The sequence below is a fragment of the Chiloscyllium plagiosum genome, unplaced genomic scaffold, assembly GCF_037043375.1.
Source record: "Chiloscyllium plagiosum isolate Xiang-an unplaced genomic scaffold, Cpla_swu_hap1 HiC_scaffold_27, whole genome shotgun sequence".
NCBI lineage: Eukaryota > Metazoa > Chordata > Chondrichthyes > Orectolobiformes > Hemiscylliidae > Chiloscyllium > Chiloscyllium plagiosum.
This window is the reverse complement of record NW_028270165.1, coordinates 93,283,063-93,303,044: the sequence shown is the minus strand read 5'-3', so window position 1 is coordinate 93,303,044 and position 19,982 is coordinate 93,283,063. Positions and strand designations below refer to the sequence as shown.

The window sequence follows — 19,982 nt, the reverse complement described above, 5'->3', positions numbered from 1 at the left end:
AAGTGAACTTTACCAATTGGTGTCGCGTCAGCCCAGATAATGTATTGAAGGTGTGAGCTCCCCTGTGTGAGACTGTCTGTGCCACTGACTTACAGAATCTTACATGGATTCATGCAGTTTTTGAGCAAAGTAAGACATAATTCTGCAAGTACAAATTCACCCAACAAACTTGTGCGTGTGTGTTTGTGTCTGTGTGTGTGTGTGTGTGGGGGGGGGGGGGGGGGGGGAGAGATGTATATTTGCAGATACATTCTATGTGCATTTTTTAAAGGAAAACTCTGCAGGCAGTCAATACATGTAATAGTTTGTAAATTCGACTTGAAACAGAACCAGTCTGACTCAAGATTGGGATACAGGCAGACTCTGACCTCACACCTTTAATGCATTGTCTGAGCTGAGATAAGACCATAAGACATAGGAGCAGAAGTAAGGCCATTCAGCCCATCGAGTCCACTCCGCCATTTAATCATGGCTTGAGCTTTTGCTATAAAACCTTGTTATCTTGAGAAGGTGACAACAAGATGTTCTGTGATTTACATTGTAATGAGACCTGTAACCTATTTGAAAAGGTGGAAGACTGAACAATCCAGGTTTGTTCAATATACCATTTCAGTGGCAGGACACTGGACTGTTTTGCTCTAAATTGTGTCTTAGGATCTTATCCTCCACAACCACCTGATGAAGAGGCAGCACTCCAAAAGTTGCTGCTTCCAAAGAAGCCTGTTGGACTCCAACCTGGAGTTGTGTGATTCTAGAATCTGGTTTCTAGTATCTGCAGTCCTTGTTTTTACCTAGTTGATTTTAACCCTACAGTGAATCCTCTTGCAAGGATGCCTGCCTTGAAGAAGTTTTCCTCCTCTCTCTACAAGAATCTCAAGGAATCCCTCTCCCACTGCAACTCCCAACACGTTTCCTCTGCCCTGAGGCTCTTTGACCATGTCCTCAAACAGACTCGCTACCACAGCCACGTTTGTTTCCTTGGTGCCTGCCTCTGTAACCAACTCATCCTACACAGACTCCGGACTACCTTTAAACCAGCAGAGTTCGGATCTGAACCCTGCAGGCACTCTGCCTCTATTCCTCATGAAGGGCTTTTGCCCGAAACAAAGATTTTCCTGCTCCTCGGATGCTGCCTGAATTGCTGAGCTTTTCCACCACCACTCTAATCAAAAGTGGATTGGCCATGTTGAATTAGGGTGGATTGGCTGTGCTAAATTACCCATAGTGCCCAGGGATGTGCAGGTGAGGGTGGATTGGCCATGCTAAATTACCCATAGTGCCCAGGGATGTGCAGGTTAGATTGGATTGGCTGTGCTAAATTACCCATAGTGCCCAGGGTTGTGCAGGTTAGGGTGGATTGGCCGTGCTAAATTACCCATAGTGCCCAGGGATGTGCAGGTTAGATTGGATTGGCTGTGCTAAATTACCCATAGTGCCCAGGGTTGTGCAGGTTAGGGTGGATTGGCCGTGCTAAATTACCCATAGTGCCCAGGGTTGTGCAGGTTAGGGTGGATTGGCTCTGCTTTATTCCTGATGAAGGGCTTTTGCCCGAAATGTCGATTTTGCTGATCCTCGGATGCTGCCTGAACTGCTGTGCGTTTCCAGCACCACTAATCCAAAATCCGGTTTCCAGCATCTGCAGTCATTGTTTTTCCCCATGCTAAATTAGGTTTAATATGCAGGTAAGGTGCATGACTCAGGGATAAATGAAGAGCAATGGGGATAGGGGAATGGGTGTGGGTGGGTGACCCTTGGGAGGGTCGGTGAGGCCGAGTGGCCTGCTTCCACACTGTGGGGATTCTCTGAAGGGAGGGGTTTTTTTGGAAAGTGTGTCGTCCTCCCCGTGTGCTGCAGCGCATGCGCAGTGCGGCGTCCCGCTGTTAGCCATGCCCCGCCCCCTAAACCGTCACTATTCCTCGCCCCGCCCCTAGTTTCTTTGTGACGTCACAAGCCGGAAGTGGCCCTGTCAGTTTCAAAGTGAATCTCCCGCCCTCTGGCCGACTCTTCATCCTGGGAGGGAGGCAGAGATGGGAGGAGGGGAAATTGGTCACTTGTAGCAACTGGAGTGAATGCAGGGAGGGAGCAGCCTCCGGAAACTCAGGTATGTGTCTTAGTTACCCGGGTGAGGAGGGACTGAAGGATAGAGATTGGGAAGGGGGAGGGCTGGATATCTCCTGTTTTGATGTTTAAAATGCAACCGATTCCCACCAGTAACTGCAACAGGTACAAGTACAGCACATGCAATATTCCTCATTGCAGCTTCAAGCCGGTTTTACATCCTCTGTTCTTCTACCACCTTGCTCCAGTACATTCAGCTTCTTTCCCTCATTCACATTCCTCCTCCACCCCCTCCCGATGTTCCAAGCTGATCCTCAAAAGATCGGTTTGTCTCTCCATTCTTTCGCGGTGGCGCCCATTACTCTTGTCTATTTCTTGCCTTATCCGGCCTTGTGCGTGAACAAAGTGTTAGCGTATATCCTCTTTCACTGCCAGCTGCTTCCTTGTTTGCGAAAGCAACATTTCCTCCCATTTTTCGCCGACACTGAGCCTTCTGACCTCCTTGATTGTGTTTTTTTTTTGTTTTTGCAGAAGCAGGAAACAGATGCTTATAACTGTTTGTACGAGCATGTCTAGCTTAACCTACATCCCCTCCCCTCAAAGCACCTTATCTGTTTGCCTGTAACATCCATCATTGTTTGCAGGCACACTTCATGTATGCACATTTTAGCTAATACTAAAGCAATTATATATTTCCTTCACATAGTTTTCATCCTTGTTAACTCCACTCTTGGCTGAAACAATTATACACTGGCGTTAGTTCATTTACCTCGCAGAAGCAATTATGGTTGCAGAAGTAACACTGCTTTAACTATATCTCACAGGGGTGACCCTACAACCTTGTATAAAATAATGTGGGGGCTGGCGAGGGTAAATAGACAAGATCTTTGATCTGGGATTGCTCATAGGTTTAGGGTGAGATTTAAAAGAAACCTAAGGGGCAACTCCTATACACAGAGGGTGGTGTGTGTAAAGAATGAGCTGCCAGAGGAAGAGGTGGCTGCTGGTACAATTACAACCTTTTAAAAGGTATCTGGATGGGTATATGTTGGGAAACATTTAGAGGGACATGGGCCAAGTGCTTGCAAATGGGACAAGATTGATTTAGGATATCTGGTCAGCATGGACTGAAGGGACTGTTTCTGTGCTGTACATCTGTGATTCTGGCTTGCTACGAATGTTTGTCACATCTGTATGTTCAGTTTTTCCCTGGTGTTGGTGTTAACGCCTTGGTGTCTTATTTTGCTCCCCACATCCTGGGGACATTAACCATTTCCTATCTGGTTGTTCTGATCTGGACTGCTGTCTGGATCTTTGGATTTCTTGGATTGGTCAATAAACACACCTGGAAGTGACTTTGTCAATCATACAAGCAATAGTTTATTCTTTGATATGGCCCGGATGGTAGACTCTGATCAGCCCAGAAGGATGAGATTAGATTAGATTCCCAACAATGTGGAAACAGGCCCTTTGGCCCAACCAGTCCACACCGATCCTCTGAAGAGTAGCCCACCTAGACCCATCTCCCTCTGACTAATGCACCGAACATTATGGGCAGTTTAGCATGGCCAATTCACCACATCTGCACATCTTTGGATTGTGGGAGGAAACCCACGCAGACATGGGGAGAATGTGCAAACTCCACACAGCCAGCCCCCCAAGGCTGGAATCGAACCTGGGACCCTGGTGCTGTGAGGCAGCAGTGCTAACCTCTGGGCCACCGATGAGTACTCCTCGAGTGCCAAAATAATCCGCCGACTTTTAGAGTTTGGATAGAACTTATGTCCATTGTTTAAAGTCAGACATTGAGCATGATCACATAGTAACAACCAATCAGATCCCGCAAGGTCCTCATACATTTTTGACTTAGACTAGGGTGGCACGGTGGCTCAGTGGTTAGCACTGCTGCCTCACAGCACCAGGGTCCCAGGTTCGATTCCAGCCTTGGGTGACCTTGGGCAGGTTGGGCCAAAGGGTCTGTTTCTGTGCTGTGTGACTCTAATTGTCTTCAGTGAAAGCAGAAGTGTGGTTGTGAAGGTTGGACTTTCAGAGCATGTTTTGCCCTGACTGGGAAGCAGAATAGTTTGACTGAAGTGTTTTGGTGTTAATGCCTTGATGTCTCATTTTGCTCCCACCTTCTCGGGGTCGTTAACCATTTTGTGTCTGGTCCTTCCTCAAGAAGCTGCATTGCAGGTTCACCCTGAATTGACACTTTTTTTTTTTGCTTCCCAAAATCAGACCTGCTCACTCTCAGCAGGATCCCAATGTTGTGAAAGATATTAACTTTCAGGTGGAGGTATCCAAAATTCAGAGAGATGTCAGTCTTGATGTTTTTGCTTTTTCTGCCCCTGTAAGATCCTGAATCAGCACCTTCAGGGGAATTAGTTAGAGCGGAGTGAGAACAGAGGGGGAGAGAGAGTGGGATGGTGCTTTCAATTTTGTGGAACAACAAAAGAATATTCCACAGAAAGTAGAATTGCTTGTTCTGAATTTCTACCCTGCACTGATAGTGATGACTTTTGTAATCTCTTTTTGCAGAGTATTTGAAGACTGAAGTTTCAAAATCAACAGATGAAGGGCTTATGCCCGAAACATTGACTCTCCTGCTCCTCGGATGCTGCCTGACCTGGTGTACTTTTTCAGCGCCACGTTTTTCGACTGACTCTTCAGCGTCTGCAGTCCTCACTTTGATGTCAATGTCTGACAGTCACTCAATCCATCGGGACCACAACGGTTTTTGACTGTGATTTCTGTGAGAGGGATCAACGCTTTTTGGTTCCTGTTTGAGGACGTTTTCAGCATCAGTGGGACTGGACGAGAGACCCCACTGTTGCAGTGCACTGTGCGTGGAGCCTGAAACAGTTATCCGGCCTGGAAAGGGGATTTCACGGCAGGGAGGGCTCTACACGTGTCTGTGTACAGCTGAAGCTGTGGCCATGGAGAAACCTGAGGAATCCCGCCCTGTGGAGGAACCGTGGAAGTGTGGCGACAGTGGGAAAGGCTTCCATGTCCCGTCTGTCCTGGAGACCCATCGGCGCAGTCACACCGTGGAGAGGCCATTCCCCTGCACCGACTGCGGGAAGGCCTTCAGATATTCCTCCCACCTGTTGGCCCACCAGCGGGTCCACACCGGGGAGAGGCCGTTCACCTGCTCTCAGTGCGGGAAGGGCTTCACCTCCTCCTCCAAACTGCGGAAGCACCAGCGTATCCACACCAGGGAGAGGCCCTTCAGCTGCACTGAGTGCGGGAAGGCCTTCAGCACATCTTCCTCCCTGCTGACCCACCAGCGTATCCACACCGGGGAGAGGCCGTTCACCTGCTCTCAGTGTGGGAAGGGCTTCACCTGCTCCTCCTACCTGCGGAGCCACCAGCGGATCCACACGGGGGAGAGGCCCTTCAGCTGCCCCGATTGCGGGAAAGCCTTCAGCACATCTTCCTCCTTGCTGACCCACCAGCATGTCCACATGGGAGAGAGGCCGTTCACCTGCTCTCAGTGCGGGAAGGGCTTCACCTGCTCCTCCAACCTGCGGAGCCACCAGTGGATCCACACGGGGGAGAGGCCCTTCAGCTGCCCCGAGTGCGGGAAGGCCTTCAGCACATCCTCCATCCTGCTGACCCACCGGCGTGTCCACACCGGGGAGAGGCCGTTCACCTGCTCTCAGTGCGGGAAGGGCTTCACCTCCTCCTCCAAACTGCGGAAGCACCAACGGGTCCACACAGGGGAGAGGCCCTTCAGCTGCCCCGAGTGCGGGAAGGCCTTCAGCACATCTTCCTCCCTGCTGACCCACCAGCGTGTCCACACCGGAGAGAGGCCCTTCACCTGCTCTCAGTGTGGGAAGGGCTTCACCTGCTCCTCCAACCTGCAGAGCCACCAGCGGATCCACACGGGGGAGAGGCCCTTCAGCTGCCCAGAGTGCGGGAAGCGCTTCACCTGCTCCTCCCACCTCCAGACCCACCAGCGGGTCCACACGGGAGAGAGGCCCTTCAGCTGCCCCGTGTGCAGGAAGGCCTTTACCCAGGTCTCCACCCTGCTGACCCACCAGCTTGTCCACACGGGGGAGAGGCCCTTCAGCTGCCCAGAGTGTGGGAAGGGCTTCATCTGCTCCTCCACCCTCCAGACCCACCGGCGTGTCCACACTGGGGAGAGGCCGTTCACCTGCTCTCAGTGCGGGAAGGGCTTCACCTGCTCCTCCACCCTGCGGAGCCACTGGCGTGTCCACACGGGGGAGAGGCCCTTCAGCTGCCCTGTGTGTGGGAAGGGCTTCACCCGCTCCTCCACCCTCCAGACCCACCAGCGTGTCCACACGGGGGAGAGGCCGTTCACCTGCTCTCAGTGCGGGAAGGGCTTCACTCACTCCTTCAACCTCCAGACCCACCAGCGGATCCACTCGGGGGAGAGGCCTTTCAGCTGCCCTGAGTGCGGGAAGGGCTTTACCCAGGCCTCCAACCTGCTGAGGCACCAGCGGATCCACACCGGGGAGAGGCCATTCACCTGCTCTCAGTGCGGGAAGGGCTTCACCTACTCCTCCCACCTGCGGAAGCACCAGCGAGTTCACGTGCCATCGCAGGGAGATTGAAGGAGTGACGGCTAAGGGCCATTATCGATTGGACTATCAACCCGGTTCCGGGGACTCCCGGGTTCGAATCCCGCCACGACAGATGGCAGAATTGGTATTCGGTCAGAAATGTGGAGTTCGGAATCTAACGATGAGACCGTTTCAGGGAGGGGGTTGGGGGAGGGGGTGTGGAGAAAGCCCCCATCTCTCTCCCTTGTTAAGGAAGGGAACCGCAATTGTGGGAAAGGATTCACTCAGTCATTCCAGCTGCACCCTTTACCTGGTCTGGCCTACACGTGACTCCAGACCCACAGCAGTCTGGTTGACTCTACACTGCCCCTTCCTGGCAAATGAGCGGGGAGAAACTGACTTGGACACAGGGTATGGGTTGAAATTGCTGAGTGAGGCAATACTTCCCCCGGGTTACGGCTGTACCAAGGATCCGATTACAAAGGGACAACTTGGTGCTGGCCAATAGTAAAGAGAGCGTGGTGAGGAGGGGAAGTGTGGTGGCGGGGAGGGGAGGTGTGGTGTGTGTACTTTGACCTTGAGCTGTTTAAAAAGCAACTGCTTTTTCTCTGCCTCTTTGCTGGGGGGAACTGAAGCTGTAACAAAGTTGGGTTGCAATAAAGGTTACCTGAACTTACCACCGGGCTCAGACTCTCATTGAAAGCTTTGAGCTCCAAGAGGTTTTTGTTTTAAAGCTGCTCATTTCGTTCAGCCTCCTGCACTAAGTTTAGAACATAGAACAATACAGTGCAGAACAGGCCCTTCGGCCCTCGATGTTGCGTCGAGCTGTGAACCATTCTCAGTTCGTTCCCCGACAGTATCGCAAAATCATCCATGCACTTATCTAAGGATTGTTTAAATCTTCCTAATGTGGCTGAGTTGACTACCTTCGCAGGTAGGGCATTCCACGCCCTTACCACTCTCTGCATAAAGAACTTGTCTCTGACATCTGTCTTAAATCTATCACCCCTCAATTTGTACAGGTTGCAGGGGGACTTGGATAAACTGCAGAATTGGACTGAGAGGTGGCAAATGGAGTTCAATGCAGCTAAATGTGAGGTGATTCACTTTGGGAAGCTGATGTCACTATCCTCGGAAAAAGTCTTTCACTGTCTCCCCTATCTAATCCTCTGATCATCTTATATATCTCTATCAAATCCCCCCCTTAGCTGCCTTATTTCCAATGAGAACAGACCCAAGTCTATCAGCCTTTCCTCATAACACCCTCCCTCCCGACCAGGCAACAACCTGGTCCTCTGCACCTTTTCCAATGCTTCCCACATCCTTCCTGAAATATGGGGACCAGAACTATACACAATGTTCCAAGTGTGGCTGCTCCAGCGTTTTGTATAGTTCCAGTGTGATATTGCAGTTCCGGAACTCAATCCCTCCACCCAATGAAACCTAACACACCGTATGCCTTCTTAACAGCACTATCCACCTGAGTGGCAACTTTCGGGGATCTATGCACATGGACTCCAAGATCACTGCCTTCCTGTTATTCATCCCAAAGTGAATCACCTCACATTTAGCTGCATTGAACTCCATTTGCCACCTCTCAGCCCAATTCTGCAGTTTATCCAAGTCCCTCTGCAACCTGTAACATTCTTCCAAACTGTCCAGTACTCCACCGACTTTCGTTTTGTCTGCAAATTTACTAATCCATCCACCTATGCCTGTGTCTGAGCCATTTAAAAAAACGACAAACCGCAGTGGTCCCAAAACAGATCCTTGTGGCACACCACTAGTAACCGGACTCCAGGCTGAATATTTTCCATAAACCACCACTCGCTAACTACTTTCAGAAAGCCCAGTTTGTAATCCAAACTGTTAAATCACCCTCAATCCTATGCCTCTGCATTTCCTCCAACAGCATACCATGTGGAACTTTATCAAAGGCTTTACAGAGGTCCATGTACACCACGTCAACTGCCCTACCTTCATCTACATGCTTGGTCACTTTCTCAAAAAACGCAATGAGGTTTGTGAGACACGATCTGCTCTTGATGAAACCATGTTGACTATCTGAAAACAAATTGTTGGTTGCTAGATGATTATAAATCCTATCTCTAAGATTCTTTTCCAAAAGCTTTCCTTCAACAGAAGTAAGGCTCACTGGTCTATAATTACCTGGGTCATCTCTGCTGCCCTTCTTGAACAAGGGTACAACATTTGCAATTCTCCACTCTGGTACTAAACCTGTAGACAATGACAACTCAAATATCAAAACCAAAGGTTCTGCTATCTCCTCCCTCGCTTCCCAGAGAATCCTCGGATAAATCCCATCCTGCCCAGGGCACTTGTCTATTTTCACTCCTTCTAGAATTGATAACACCTGTGTGCAACTAACCTCGATCCTTTCGAGTCTAATATCTCGTACCTCATTCTTCTCCTCGACAATATTCTCCTTTTCCTGAGTGAAGACCGATGAGAGATATTCATTAACACCTCTCCAATCTCCACAGGGCCCACACTCAACTTCCTACTTCTGTCTTTTATTGGCCCTCTTCCTACCCTAATCATCCTGTTATTCCTCACATACCTATAGAAAGCTTTAGGGTTCGCCTTTATTCTATGTGTTAAAGACTGCTCATGTCCTCTCTTTGCTCTTAACTGTCTCTTTAAATCCTTCCTAGCTGATCTGTAACTCTCCATCGCCTCATCTGAACCATCGCCTCATCTGAACCTCATCAACACATAAGCCTCCTCCTTCTTTGTAAAGCGATGCAATTTCTGTTGTAAACCACGGTTCCCTTACCTTATCACTCCCTGCCTGACAGGGACATACCTATCAAGGGCACACAATATCTGTTCCTTAAACCAGCTCCACATTTCAATTGTTCCCATCCCCTGCATTTTGCTACCCTATTCTCTGCATCTTAAGTCTTGCCTAATTGCATTATAATTTCCCTTGTCCCATCGATAACCCTTGACCTGTGGCATGTTCCTATCCCTTTAAATGAAACCCAACTGAATTATGGTCACTCTCTCCAAAGTGCTCACCTTCCACTAAATCAAACATCTGGCCTGGTTCATTACCAAGCACCAGATCCAGTGTGACCACCCCTCTTGTCGGTCCTTCGACATGCTGTGTCAGAAAGCCCTCCTGCACACACACTGGACAAAAACTGATCCATACGACATACTAGAGTGAAAGCATTTCCAGTCAATGTTGGGGAAGTTAAAGTCCCCCATAATGACCACCCTGTTCCTTTCACTACTACCCAGAATAATTTTGCTAATCCCCTCTTCCCCCTCCCTCGAACTCTGCAGAGGCCTATGAAAGAACTCCAAGTAGTGTAACATTATACAAACGGAAGTGGAATTCTTGTAGCATGTGGCATACTTAAGGCTAAGACTTTAATGAATATAGAGAGTCTTTTAAAGAAAGTAGTTTTATGCGAGGAAATAACTTTAAAGTGTTGTAGTTGACCACAAAAAGAAGCAACAGTAGCATTTCACAATAAAGCTTATCGTAAGATTAGAGAAAGTGGACAAAAGAACAAGCTGTAACAAACAAGGAACAAAGAATGCAGACAAGGACAGCGGGATGGCCAGATAAGAAAATAACTGACAAGTGAGGTAATCGGCTTATGATAGGATGGGAAAAGGGAGGCGTGATTCCACAACTTGTAAACTGAACAAGAAAGCTAACAGGCTCTGTTTTGGCGCACATTTCTGCTTGGTTGCAGGAGCGTCCGGTACTTGCAAGACTGTAATAAATTGTTCTTGTTTCCAACGCTTTGTCTCAGGCTGATTGATTTGTGAGTGAGTTCTGTTTCTCACATTTCTACCTATGTTGTTCGTACCTACATGGACCATGACTTGGGGTTGGAAACCCTATCCCTTCAGGACCCCAAAGATACGATCCGAGACTTCACGCACCCTGGCACCTGGGAGGCAACACACTAACCGCGAGTCTTGTTCGTTCCCAACACACCTTCTATCTGACCCTCTAACTATTGAGTCCCCAATGACTAACACTCTCCTCCTTTCCCTCCTTCCCTTCTGGTGCAACAGGGACAGGCTCTCTGCCAGAGACCTGGGCTCCAGTGCATACGCCTGGTAGGTCGTTTTCCCCCCTCAACAGTACCCACTGACTGATACAGCAGGAAGGAAATAAAAATAAGTCATCCCTCCTTTCCCAGGAACCTCTGCTCTCCGACTTCAAATTTAAAACCTCAAATCAGTGACTCTCCACTCCTGGGCTGCAGCTGCCACTGAAAAACAGAAAATGTCACTTTTTTTGTGGTTACCACTGCTGCCTCACAGCGCCAGAGCCCCAGGTTAAATTCCCCCACCCCACACGTCTGCGAGGGTTTCCTCCCACAGTCCAAAGACGTGCGTGTTAGGGTGAATTGGCCAAGCTCAATTGCCCCGTAGTGTTAGGTGACAGGGAATGGGGCTGGGTGTTTTGCTTTTTGGCGGGTCGGTGTCAACTTGTTGGGCCGAAGGGCCTGTTTCTACACTGTAGGGAATCTGATCTAAAGTTCTGGAATTTATATATTGATGAACTGAAACCTGCAACCCATTCTAAAAGATGAAGGACTCAGCAGCGGTCCAGGTTTGTTCCAAATATTGCACCGGTTGCATGACACTGTGAACTGATCAGAGGGATCTGGGAGTGCTAGTTGAGGATTCTCTAAAGGTAAACATGCAGGTTGAGTCCGGAATTAAGAAGGCGAATGCAATGTTGTCAATTATCTCAAGAGGGTTGGAATATAAAAGCACTGTTGTGCTACTGAGACTTTATAAAGCTCTGGTTAGGCCCCATTTGGAGTACTGTGTCCAGTTTTGATCCCCACACCTCAGGAAGGACATACTGGCACTGGAGCGTGTCCAGCGGAGATTCAGACAGATGATCCCCGGAATGGTAGGTCTAATATATGAGGAACGGCTGAGGATCCTGGGTTTGTATTCATTGAAGTTTAGAAGATTAAGGGGAGATCTAATAGAAACTTACAAGATAATACATGGCTTGGAGAGGATGGACGCTAGAAATTGTTTCCGTTAGGCGAGGAGACTAGGACCCGTGGACACAGCCTTAGAATTAGAGGCGGTAAATTCAGAACACAAATGCGGAGACATTTCTTCAGCCAGAGTGGTGGGCCTGTGGAATACATTGCCACAGAGTGCAGTGGAGGCTGGGGCGCTAAATGTCTTCAAGGCAGAAATTGATAAATTCTTGATGTCACAAGGAATTAAGGGCTACGGGGAGAATGCGGGTAAGTGGAGTTGAAATGCCCATCAGCCATGATTGAATGCCGGAGTGGACTCGATGGGCCAAATGGCGTTACGTCCACCCCTATGTCTTATGGTCTCATGTTTTGCTATTAATTCTGTGTCTTATGATCCTGCAGCACAGCCACCGGCAGAAGGAGCAGCGCTGCAGAAGCTAGTGCTTCCAAATACACCTGGGTGGGCGGGGTTTAGATTGGAGGGCGGGTTTGGGGGGAGGGGGAAGTTCATGGGCGGGGCGTGTCTCGTGAGAGGGTCACGAGCTAGTAGGCGGGGCAAGGGTCAGCGGGCGGAGCGGCGCGTCCAACCTGGAGGCGCGTGGCTTTGTGAGCGGCAGCGCGTGTGGTGTCAGTGGGCGTGGTTTTGACTCGCGCGGGGACCGCGGCGAAAGGGCGGACTTGGGTGCTTGATGGGGAAGGAAGTTTGGGTCCAAGAGGCGGGGCTTTGTCTCGAAGGGGCGGGCATTACGAGCAGCGTTCAAAAGGACGGATTTAATGAGATGCGTATAGTAGGGGCGGGGTTAATGAGCAGAGATGGGAAGGGGCGGGGTTTACGTGTGGCATTGTTCGAGTAGGGGGCGGGACCAGTACCAGGGGGCGTGGCCATCCCGAAGCCGGAAGTGTGCCCGCGGGCTGTTTCCTCCGCTGCAGCAAATAAGGTAAAGCTTTATCAATATTTCCTTTTACAGAGTTTGTATTTAATAACCAGTAATGGCTACTCAATATCATCAGAAAGTCCCAAAATGCAATTCATTTCAATCCAGTGCAGATAAACACTGAGTTAATTTTCTACGGGATTCAACAGCCTCAGCACTAAAATGGTCTCACAAGGGAACGGCTGTGAATGTTATCACTTGGGATCCTGTTCACACAGATTCACCGATGCTGAGGCAAACGTTCTTAATTGCCTTACAGCATCCTGTTATCGCTTGGTGAGCCCAGGTGTCCCTATCTTTAAGTTCTCTCTTCTTTCTGAGTCTTCCTGCCTGTTTGTTTTCTAGTGCAGTAAATGTATTCAATAATTCAGCATTACATTTTAGTCTGAATGTTTAAAGGCAAGTTTTAAGGCTATAGACTTTATCACCCAGATGCCCACACACTCATTCCTCCCTTTAATTGCACTGCGATCACTGAAAGAGAAGGCTAGTCCAAACGAATGCCCTTCCTGTAGAGTGGCACCACCATCTTCGCAGCTCATCTGGTCATATTTATCATCGCCATCGACACGTGTGGGTGAGCTATCGGATCGGAAAAGGAGCATCTTCTGGGGCAAATCTATGTCACTAAGGGACCTCATAAGCCGAGCAATTAAATACCTAACAATACCAATATTGACAAACAGACATAGCTAAATTGATAAGCCAATTGTACCATCAGCCCGATCTGCAGTTTCCCCAACTGGTCCCTTCAGTCATTTTGTCAAGGAATACCTGAATCTCTTCTTGTATCTTAGTAATATTGCCAGTCAGATTGGGAATGCCCATAGTGCATTTATCTTGGACAATGGTGCAGACCTCACCCTCCTGGGGGAGTATATAGTCGAAGGCATACCGATTCTGCACAGAGTAAAGACACATGTCTGACAATCCCAGTTTACTCTGTTTCAGAGTCTCTTTAGTCTTATTTCCTCGAATGGTCAGGCCGCAAAAGAGGGAATTGCGATTCTGTTGACTTGACACCCCTGCCGATCCTTCCAACCTCAGGGTACTCTGGATTCCCCAGCCTATCGGGTGTCCTGTATTGTCACCCAGTCCCTTGGGATCCTTTCAGTTGGAGCAAGGTTGACCACTGCATCCCCCTCAGATGGAGGTTCCATCGACTTGTCCACTGGCCAGGACAAGGTACTGTTGTGGGAACAAGGTCTCTGATAGTGACCTTATGAGGGACATCTTTGCCATCCAGGACAAGGAAATTGGTAGCTTTACCTTAGCTGAAGAAATAATACTCTGGTTTGGTGTATATTACAGAGAGTTTGTCAAAATAGATTACTGAAATGTTACAGCAGGGGGTCTGGTCAGGTCAGGTCTAGAGGAGTAAAGGGTCGACATTTTGCAAGAGGAGTTGCTTGAGCGCTGTAAAAAATGGGCCAAGTGACTCGAGCACTCGCACTGTATGGGAGACAATGGTCCTCAGAATGCTATTCCCATTGGGCTCTCCCTGAGACCTATTGTACATAGTCTTGGTGACAGAATCAGGTTCTGAAAAGAGAAAAGGCCTATAAATGCACAAGGGAAGGGTTCCGTTCCAGGTCCATGTGCCGCATAAGGCCTGCTGTACCCCAGCCAGTGTTTCACCAGCTGTTTGTATACACAGACCGGAAGTATTGGAAAGTGATATTTCGCTTCGCAGGGTCGGCAGTAGGAAGTCTGACGAATAGATTGGAATCGGGGACTGGGGACGGGGCAAGTAAGTCATCTACCGATAGAGAGGAGTAACATACTACTGCCTCTGGGGTGAAGAGCGTATTGTGGGCCTGTACAAATAAGTTGTTTGTGGATTGAGGGGTTTCCCCTATCAGGCTTCCCTTTTCTCGAGTCAGCCTTCCTGCAAAAAGGGATGGTGTTCCTGGGCGTCCTTAAAATATTTACTATAATAACAGGGTTGATCATTTTTATCCGCACTCGGCTTGCGTCTGCAGGTAAAATCATAAAAACATGGTAATGACATGGTAACTCCCACTGATTTCTACTGTCCAGATGGTCCATCTGGTCTTTCTGATGTAAGAGTCCATTGCAATAATCAATCTTCATCACGTTCCACACGTCAAAGGCGTCTGGTCCGGTGCACTGGACAACATCATCTCAGCATGGGTGGTGGATAATCTCTGATCATTCCTGGTCGCATCCATACTTAGTGGCTTTCCCCATCAGGATGTTGTACGTGATCAGAAAGGTAAGGAGATAGGCGATCCCCCACAAGTCCCTCCTCTTAGTTCAAGTATCTGTCATAAGATTAACATGAGAATAACAGCAAGATTCAAAAACCCAACAGGACAGGGTCCACTCTTTTGTTGGGATTCCAGGATTCTCTCCTCCTCTTCCCCCCTTTTGATTGGTGCAGTCAATCAATTTACAATGGTGCAGGTGGACCCAAGCTGAGCGCCCAGCGACTGTGACCGCCAAGGGGGTGGGAAGTAAAACCTGGAAGGGGCCATCCCAACGAGGATGGAGACCTTTGCCAGTTCAGTTCCTGACGAGCACCAACGAACCAGGCTCTTCCCGTGACGAGGCTGAAAGGGAGGGAACATCGCTGTAGGCCGCAAGCTCCTGGGAGTGAAAGGCACGCATAACACTAGTTAGAGCAAGAACATAACCAATCATTGCTTCGGTCATGTGGTGGAAGTGGACTGAGAAGGGAGCCGAATCGTTCCAAGGGGTACGGAGGGGGTGACCAGAGAGACTCTCAGCTGGAGACAGTCCCGTCTTGCCCGCAGACATGGATCGCATCTGGAATAAGGCCACAGGGATTTGCATAACCAGGAGAGGCCAGGCTCTGCCACTAATTTGGCAAGTTTAGTCTTGAGTCTGGTTAAAACATTCAACAAGGCCGGCTGCCTGAGGATGATAAGCACCATGCAGTTGCCAACAAATACAAAGCTGGGAACAGAGTTCTCCGTTAATATTACCTACAAAGTGTGGTCCATTGTCCGAGCTAATGCACGCAGGTATACTGAAGCAGGGAATTATTTCCTTAAACAAAATCTTCACCACAGTCTCAGCAGTAGCGTTAGGAGGAGGGTAGGCTTCAAAGCACTTAGAAAAGACATCAGCAATAAGCAAAACATATTTATAGCAACTGAACTCATTTCTCCAACTCAATGAAGTCCAGTTGAAGTGTCTCCAAGGGACCCTCCAGCAAGGGAGTTCTCGTAGAGATACTTGAACTAAGAGGTGGGGGATCGCCTACCCACTGACCTGTTTAATCACATACAACATCCTGATCGGGAAAGCCACTGACTGAGTATCGATGCGATCTGGAATGATCTGAGATTATCCTGATGTCATCTGGTGCACCAGACCAGACGCTTTCAACGTGGAGTCGCTTGAGCGATGGCGTGAGCTGCCAGAGGAAGTGGGGGGTGCTGGTACGATGGCAAGTTAAAAGGCTCCTGGACAGGCATCTGAATATGAAGGGTTCAGATGGGTCAGGGCCAAGTGATGGCAAATGCAACTGGAGTCATAGAGATGTGCAGCACAGAAACAGACCCTTCGGTCTAACTCGTCCTTGCTGACAAGATAGCCAACCCAATTTAGTCCCAGCTGCCAGCACTCGGCCCTTATAGAGGCCAAGTGATGGCAAACGTGACTAGATTAATTTAGGATATCTGGGCAGGTTGGGCCAAAGGGTCTGTTTCTGCGCTGTGAGACTCTCATTGTCTTCAGTGGAAGCAGAAGTGTGGTTGTGAAGCCTGGACTTTCAGAGCATGTTTTGCCCTGACTGGGAGCAGATGAGTTTGACTGAAGTGTGTTGGTGTTAATGCCTTGATGTCTCATTTTGCTCCCACCTTCTCGGGGTCGATAACTATTTTGTGTCTGGTCCTTCCTCAAGAAACTGCATTGCAGGTTCACCCTGAATTGACACTTTTTATTTGCTTCCCAAAATCAGACCTGCTCACTCTCAGCAGGATCCCAGTGTTGTGAAAGATATTAACTTTCAGGTGGAGGTATCCAAAATTCAGAGAGATGTCAGTCTTGATGTTTTTGCTTTTTCTGCCCCTGTAAGATCCTGAATCAGCACCTTCAGGCGAATTAGTTAGAGCGGTGTGAGAACAGAGCGGGAGAGAGAGTGGGATGGTACTTTCAATTTTGTGGAACAACAAAAGAATATTCCACAGAAAGTAGAATTGCTTGTTCTGAATTTCTACCCTGCACTGATAGTGATGACTTTTGTAATCTCTTTTTGCAGAGTACTTGAAAATCTGAAGACTGAAGTTTCAAAATCAACAGATGAAGGGCTGACGCCCGAAATATTGACCCTCCTGCTCTTCGGATGATGCATGACCTGCTGTGCTTTTCCAGCGCCACATTGTTTGACTGACTGTCCAGCGACTGCAGTCCTCACTTTGATGTCAATGTCTGACAGTCACTAAATCCATCGGGACCGCAACAATTTTTAACTGTGATTTCTGTGAGAGGGATCAACGCTTTTTGGTTCCTGTTTGAGGACGTTTTCAGCATCAGTGGGACTGGACGAGAGACGCCACTGTTGCAGCGCACTGTGCGTGGAGCCTGAAACAGTCATACGGCCTGGAAAGGGGATTTCACGGCAGGGAGGGCTCTGCACGTGTTTGTGAGCAGCTGAAGCTGTGGCCATGGAGAAACCTGAGGAATCCCACCCTGTGGAGGAACCGTGGAATTGTGGTGACAGTGGGAAAGGCTTCCGTGTCCCGTCTGTCCTGGAGACTCATCTGCGCAGTCACACCGGGGAGAGGCCATTCCCCTGCACCGACTGCGGGAAGGCCTTCAAACATTCCTCCCACCTGCTGGCCCACAAGCGGGTCCACACAGGGGAGAGGCCCTTCAGCTGCCCCGAGTGCGGGAAGGCCTTGAGCACATCTTCCTCCCTGCTGACCCACCAGAGGATCCACACCGGGGAGAGGCCGTTCATCTGCTCTCAGTGCGGGAAGGGCTTCAGTAATTCCTCCACACTGCTGGCCCACCAGTATGTCCACACGGGGGTGAGGCCCTTCAGCTGCCCCGAGTGCGGGAAGGCCTATACCCAGGCCTCCACCCTGCTGAGGCACCGGCGGGTCCACATGGGGGAGAGGCCCTTCACCTGCTCTCAGTGCGGGAAGGGCTTCACCTGCTCCTTCAACCTGCGGAAGCACCAGCGGGTCCACACGGGGGAAAGGCCCTTCAGCTGCCCCGAGTGCGGGAAGGCCTTGAGCACATCTTCCTCCCTGTTGAGGCACCAGCATGTCCACACCGGGGAGAGGCCGTTCACCTGCTCTCAGTGCGGGAAAGGCTTCACCTGCTCCTCCAAGCTGCAGAGCCACCAGCGGATCCACACGGGGGAGAGGCCCTTCACCTGCTCTCAGTGCGGGAAAGGCTTCACCTGCTCCTCCAACCTGCAGAGCTACCAGCGGATCCACACGGGGGAGAGGCCCTTCACCTGCTCTCAGTGCGGGAAGGCCTTTACCCACGTCTCCTCCCTGATGACCCACCGGCGGGTCCACACGGGGGAGAGGCCGTTCACCTGCTCTCAGTGCGGTTAGGGCTTCACCTACTTCTCCCACCTGCTGAGGCACCAGCGGATCCACACCGGGGAGAGGCCCTTCAGCTGCTCTCAGTGCGGGAAGGCCTTTACGCACGTCTCCTCCCTGATGACCCACTGGCGGGTCCACACGGGGGAGAGGCCGTTCAACTGCTCTCAGTGCGGGAAGGGCTTCACATGCTCCTTCAACCTCCAGACCCACCAGCGGGTCCACACGGGAGAGAGGCCCTTCAGCTGCCCCGAGTGCGGGAAGGGCTTCACCTACTCCTCCCACCTGCTGAGGCACCAGTGGATCCACACCGGGGAGAGGCCGTTCACCTGCTCTCAGTGCGGGAAGGGCTTCACCTACTCCTCCCAACTGCTGACCCACCAGCGAGTTCACGTGCCATCGCAGGGGCATTGAAGGAGTGACGGCCGAGTGCCATTATCGATTGGACTATCAGTCCGGTTCCGGGGACTCCTGGATTCGAATCCCACCACGACAGATGGCAGAATTGGTATTCAGTCAGAAATGTGGAGTTCAGAATCTAACGATGAGACCGTTTCAGGGAGGGGGTGGTGCGGGGGAGAAAGCCCCCATCTGATTCCCTCTCTCCCTTGTTAGGGAAGGGAACCGCCATTGTGGGAAAGGATTCACTCAGTCGTTCCAGCTGCATCCTTTACCCGGTCTGGCCTACACGTGACTCCAGACCCACAGCAGTCTGGTTGACTCTACACTGCCCCTTCCTGGCAAATGAGCGGGGAGAAACTTACTTGGAGACAGGGTATGGGTTGAAATTGCTGAGTGAGGCAATACTTGCTCCAGGGTATGGCTGTACCAAGGATCCAATTACAAAGGGACAACTTGGTGCTGGCCAAGAGTAAAGACAGTGAGGGGGGTGGGACAAGGGGACATGTGGTGTGTGCACTTTCACCTTGAGTTGTTCAAAAAGCAACTGCTTTTTCTCTGCCTTTTTGCTGGGGGGATCTGAAGCTGTAACAAAGTTGGGTTGCAATAAAGGTTACCCTGAACTTACCACCGGGCTCAGACTCTCATTGAAAGCTTTGAGCTTCAAGAGGTTTTTGTTTTAAAGCTGCTCATTTCTTTCAGCCTCCTGCACTAAGTTTAGAACATAGAACAATCCAGCGCAGAACAGGCCCTTCGGCCCTTGATGTTGCGCCGACCTGTGAACTATTCTCAGTTCGTTCCCCAACACTATCCCAAAATCAACCATGCGCTTATCTAAGGATTGTTTAAATCTCCCGAATGTGACTGAGTTGACTACCTTAGCAGGTAGGGCATTCCACGCCCTTATCATTCTCTGCATAAAGAACTTGCCTCTAACATCTGTCTTAAATCTATCACCCCTCACTTTGAAGTTATGCCCCCTGACATCAGCATCCTAGGAAAGAGTCTTTCACTGTATCCCCTATCTAATCCTCTGATCATCTTGTATGTCTCGATCAAATCCCATCTTAGCCTTCTTCTTTGCAATGAGAACAGATCCAAGTCTCTCAGCCTTTCCTCATAAGACCCTCCCTCCAGACCAGGCAACAACCTGGTAAATCTCCTTTGCTCCTTTTCCAATGCTTCCCACATCCTTCCTGAAATATGGGGACCAGAACTATACACAATATTCCAAGTGTGGCTGCACCAGCGTTTTGTATAGTTGCACCGTGATATTGCAGTTCCAGAAATCAATCCCTCTACGAATGAAACCTAACACACCATGTGCCTTCTTAACAGCACTATCCACCTGCGTGGCAACTTTCAGGGATCTATGCACCTGGACTCCAAGATCACTGCCTTCCTGATATTCTTCCCAAAGTGAATCACCTCACATTTAGCTGCATTGAACTCCATTTGCCACCTCTCAGCCCAATTCTGCAGTTTATCCAAGTCCCCCTGCAACCTGTAACATTCTTCCAA

At 49.8% G+C, this 19,982-nt stretch overlaps 5 protein-coding genes and 1 pseudogene across 11 annotated transcripts in view; 3 read left to right on the top strand and 3 right to left on the bottom strand.

Annotated features, from left to right (window-relative positions):
- LOC148145057 (uncharacterized) overlaps positions 1 to 7,260 on the top strand; it is a 109,227-nt gene extending 101,967 nt beyond the window's left edge. For 4 of the 6 annotated variants that reach the window (XM_087975510.1, XM_087975506.1, XM_087975509.1 and 1 more), the window contains exon 2: positions 4,597 to 7,260. In XM_087975510.1, the coding sequence (XP_087831636.1) occupies positions 4,995 to 6,635 (1,641 nt within the window). In that variant the 5' untranslated portion in view covers positions 4,597 to 4,994 and the 3' untranslated portion in view covers positions 6,636 to 7,260. Of the gene's footprint in view, positions 1 to 1,526; positions 1,683 to 1,794; positions 2,102 to 4,596 lie in introns of those variants that run through there. The other 2 variants (XM_087975508.1, XM_087975507.1) reach the window with 2 other exon arrangements.
- Positions 1 to 19,982, top strand: part of LOC148145051 (uncharacterized) — a 234,563-nt gene that overhangs the window by 94,039 nt on the left and 120,542 nt on the right.
- The window catches only part of LOC148145052 (uncharacterized), a 158,418-nt gene that overhangs the window by 59,209 nt on the left and 79,227 nt on the right, over positions 1 to 19,982 (bottom strand). The window lies entirely within an intron of this gene.
- The window catches only part of LOC148145053 (uncharacterized), a 258,116-nt gene that overhangs the window by 158,921 nt on the left and 79,213 nt on the right, over positions 1 to 19,982 (bottom strand). The window lies entirely within an intron of this gene.
- LOC148145055 (uncharacterized) overlaps positions 1 to 19,982 on the bottom strand; it is a 222,097-nt gene that overhangs the window by 182,367 nt on the left and 19,748 nt on the right. The gene's annotated exons all lie outside the window — the stretch shown is intronic.
- On the top strand, positions 12,426 to 19,274 carry LOC148145056 (uncharacterized; annotated as a pseudogene). Its single transcript, XR_015751694.1, has 2 exons — positions 12,426 to 12,519; positions 16,766 to 19,274. The product of XR_015751694.1 is annotated as an uncharacterized LOC148145056 (transcript).